Below are 4,255 nucleotides of genomic sequence, written 5' to 3'. Positions count from 1 at the left end.
CATGGAAAACAGCACTCTCTTCGGCAAACAATGGCTCGGCATACGCAACACATGTCCCAACCAACGCAGCTTCTGATGCTGGATACGGTCTTCAATGGAGTACCCGTAACACAACCGAAAACACGCGGAATGTATAATTGTACACGTACGAGGCTTGGTCATTGCAAATAGAGGATCTGAAACATCTTCCGGCCTTCGACTCCTGGTAGATAAATAATATATGAGGGTTTAGCTGTGACACCCTTTCGGTGCCTAGCTGCAATGCCACTAGAACGAAGCACGAGGATATTGAGATACTGCCAGGTTGCCCAAGCCTAAGGAGGGGAAGTTGAGAGACATAGGTCGGGTTCGAACAACGCACCTTCTTGTCGGCAAATTTGCAATCTAACCACTGAGACATCGCAACCCCTTGATTTCTCGTAAGCGAGGCTCAAATGGGCTGAATGCCGGCTTCCTCTGCAATGTCGTAATGAGGCAACAATGAGGAGGGTGCCCAGAATAGTAGAAGAAACTTCACTACAGAATCGCATTCAAAAGTGTGAACTAAGCTTTTTCGGTCACGTGTTGCGCATGCCGGATAACCATCTGTCGAGAACGGCGCTGCTTTCAAACCTATTTCAGAGTAGCGGAAACCTAGAGGTGATCAGAATTTGACAGCAAACGGAAATGAAGGTTTGAGTCCACTTAGCTCACCGATCGGTGGTGATACACCTGATAAACGCCTGTAGTATACTTGCGGTGCACTCTCCACCCGCAAAAAATAAGCAGAAATATAAAAGGGCTAACAATACCTCCGTTCCGTCTATTATCCAACTAACAATCTAAATGAAAAGTCTAGCCCATCTACGGTGGAGCACCAAACGGATACCCCAGTAGGTGCCGAACATATATCAGCCCCAGTGTTAAAGAAAAGTGCATCATAGCCAACATAATGGGTATGATTGCACCATCAGCTAGCCCAAAGAGACAACACAGTACAACCCACAGACCCAATATAATACCCAAACACGAGATCCTAGTGGAGATACCATAAAACGTAAAACCCCAATATTGACCCATTGGTGATGATACATACGAATTCTCATGCGCTGCTTGACCCCGCCAGTCTGAGGAGTCGCATTTAAACACGGATGCCCTCCTTCGCACAAAAATACAGCCAACAGGCCACAACGCTGCCGTCAGACTGCAAAGATATCGTCAGCAAGAAAACTACTAGAAAGGAGGTAGATGCGAAATTTTCATTTTATTATACGCCTAGAATCACAAGCCATTTAAGCTGAATTGTAGCAGAACAAGATACCCAGATATGTTGCAGCATCATTCTTGCAATCTGAGGAACAGCAAAAGGTTAACAGACGGAGATTCAGTACAGGTTGACCCCAATAAACATATAAAAAGTTCTAAAAACATACCATCATAACTTGCTACCCTCAGTAAGAAGAAAATATCTAGTACTTCACACAGTTCTATCAATCCTATTAGGCCTACGGAGATAAGCAGGTCGGGTAGCCATTTGAACATGACCATACGCAGACGTCTGCGTGGATTTGGGTCACTTCTTGTAGGAAGTACTCCATACAGTCTTCTGGTGTTTGTGCGTCCCGCGTGGGAAAAACAGCAAGACAAAATCAGCTACGCCGCGGAGCAGCTTTTGCATTTTCTTGGCTCATGCTTCTGATCCCATAGACAAAGATGACTTGGATACACTCGCAGAGCAACTATTGTATTTGTCGACCTCTGAACACTTGGGAATATAAAAGCACTAGTTCAATTTATTTACGATGATGGCGTCTACCCACCGAAGTGGGAAGACAGAACCTGGTAACTTACGCTGTTATTTGAAAACCGACTTTGTGACGCGGCGCAGTGTGTTCTATTACGTCTTTCAGCTTCTTGATTTGTGGCTTCCTGGTCCCGTAACGACACGGCCGTATGGTTTGTCATGCAAACAATTGCCATGCTCAGACAGATCCGCTGGGAGAACTGGTTTATAGTACCAATGCACAGTAATATCATTAAAAAAGCTCTATATGTGAGTAACTCCATGCCTGAAGTACTCCGCGTTCGCGTGGACTGAGACCGCACTTAGACTACGAGAACATGTGATTATTTTCGAATAATCGCGCTATTTCATCACCAGTCGTCTCTAACAATTAACCTAGTTCGTTTCTTGGCTACCCAGATCGTCTGGAAACTGGCGACATTAATTCAAACCCTTATTGTACTCCAGATGTTCAGTATGTGTACAAAACAGAAGCCCGAGCTGGTCCCTGCAGGTATCTCTGTAACATTCTGCCCAAAACGACGGTACTCGAAACTCGCAGCAATCAGGCTGGAAGGCCGATGAACAATAGCAAAGAGTGGATAAAATTTTTCAGTTGATTCCTCCACCAGGAACCGCTTAACAGTCTCTTCGAGGATACGAGCATCTGGCCGCCTGTTAATCCATTTTATGTTTTATCCACAAGCAAATAATTTTGGCCGCAGGATGACAAGAACAAGCCTGACACGAGAAACCTGGGTGAAATCTTCGATCCCATGTATCGATGCATGATCCTAACGGGATGGAAAAAACATATAAGCGCTCAATATTTTCTGATGATAGATGCAGGTATTTCAGCAGTGCGTTACTTTGTTCATGGCACCCGGGAAGTAATCTTCAAGTCCTCAGCGTGCGCTTTTGAAGAGCACATTGGTTGGTGCCCAGGTTTCTAGGACTGGTTCCCTTACTTTTGTTAATGTCTGCATAAGGTTAACTTTTGCTTGTACTTAAATGTTTTGTGCTCATATTGTGCCTATCTTGTCAAGAAGAATGGAAAAATGCTCTGCATTTCTGAAGCACCTCATTTCTCCATAGAGGTGGTTTGTTTAAAAGTGCACCAAGTTCGTAACACTTAGAGCAATCCTTTCTGTATTTCGAACCCATCCAGTAAGAACTTAAGGTAAGATTTACCTGCATTTTCCCCAATATTCTCTTCCCAGCAACTTGGTTAATTTGGTTACACCTACTGGTAAATGGTGATGCTCGCCAAGAGCCACCGCCTCTCGATTGTTTTCGCTCGATTTTTAATTTTTCCCCTTTTTCATACACCGTGTTTGGCGAATCAGGAGAACACCGTTCTCTACACGGATTGCTCACCAATCCGAATTGCTTAGTACCAGTCAACAATTATATCCTTCTCGATGATTCATCGCCTCGAAGCGTATCTGTTGTCTCACAAATCCATTTATACACATTTCCAAGTTTCTAGTCCTTATTTGGTGTTTTACTGCGCTCACCCGCCTGTCCCTATTGCCGGCACTATATGTGTTCCGAATTTCACGATACGACGCGCCTAGTTTGCATCTATTCTCTGACCTCTCGATAGCATGCCTCTCAAACCGTTCTCCGAAGTGCCTGGGGGAAGTCATACAAATGCATAACTTCTTTTGTCTAATGGCATGCTTGTCCCTCGTGGCCTTAGTGCACTGTGATTTCGGCCGTTGGCAGTCATTTATCAACGCCCAAACCCACCAGCCGTCTTGGCTATCCAGCGCCCTTATTTCCTCACACACCCAAACGCCCAGACACTTCGCCTTCTGCCCTACGCAAGTTAATCCTGTGCAGTCCAATCCTCCAGTACCCTATCTTATCGTACCTACTTACTCATACATAACTGTTACTCTTCGCTAGACACTCGGTCACATTTGTTTAAGCTGCCACGCGAACAATTTGATGGTGGAATACACAAAAGGATTTGTTACTCCCGATCTTGACTGTGACCTGTAAACCACGCCTTTATCATTTTGTGGCACTGAAATCGTTAATCTGGGCCGAAGTTCTTCGCTTTTCGATTCTTCCAACACTGCCAACTCAAAGTATCGTCACTTTCTGTACCAGTTTAACTCGCCTTCTCAAACTAATACGCGTGATCGAACGGCCCGTCCTCAGCCCCGTTTACCGGCAGCTCCAGCTCTCATTTTTCAGTCTAAAAACGTGCATTTGTTCAAGCAACATACCGACCCGTTCAGTGAAACGTATGGCTTCTGGCATAGTCTTACTTACCTTTGTGACTTTTAACTGCATTCAAACACCGAGGCCCTACTCTGAATAACATAATTTGCTAACGCTCTTCCTTCAGTAGCTCTGGCCGCGAACAGTCTGATCCGACACCTCTAGGTCATTCACCTCACTCTCACGCCAATTTTGACCGCTAAATGATACAGTTGATTTCACAAGCTTTATCGGTCGTCGGGCTGATTCACCGAAGAGCGT

General features: G+C 45.0%; 1 protein-coding gene across 1 annotated transcript in view; it reads right to left on the bottom strand.

The window, feature by feature from the left end:
• T265_09167 (hypothetical protein) overlaps positions 1-2,114 on the bottom strand; it is a gene marked incomplete at both ends in the record, with an annotated part of 30,123 nt that extends 28,009 nt beyond the window's left edge. Inside the window, one exon of the mRNA XM_009175178.1 lies at positions 1,831-2,114. Within this exon, the coding sequence (XP_009173442.1) occupies positions 1,831-2,046 (216 nt within the window). The remainder of the gene's footprint in view (positions 1-1,830) is intronic.
• Between the last annotated feature and the right edge of the window lie 2,141 nt (positions 2,115-4,255).

This window comes from Opisthorchis viverrini, assembly GCF_000715545.1.
Source record: "Opisthorchis viverrini unplaced genomic scaffold opera_v5_261, whole genome shotgun sequence".
NCBI lineage: Eukaryota > Metazoa > Platyhelminthes > Trematoda > Opisthorchiida > Opisthorchiidae > Opisthorchis > Opisthorchis viverrini.
Note: the sequence above shows the minus strand (reverse complement) of the source record. Positions and strands in the feature narration are given on the sequence as shown.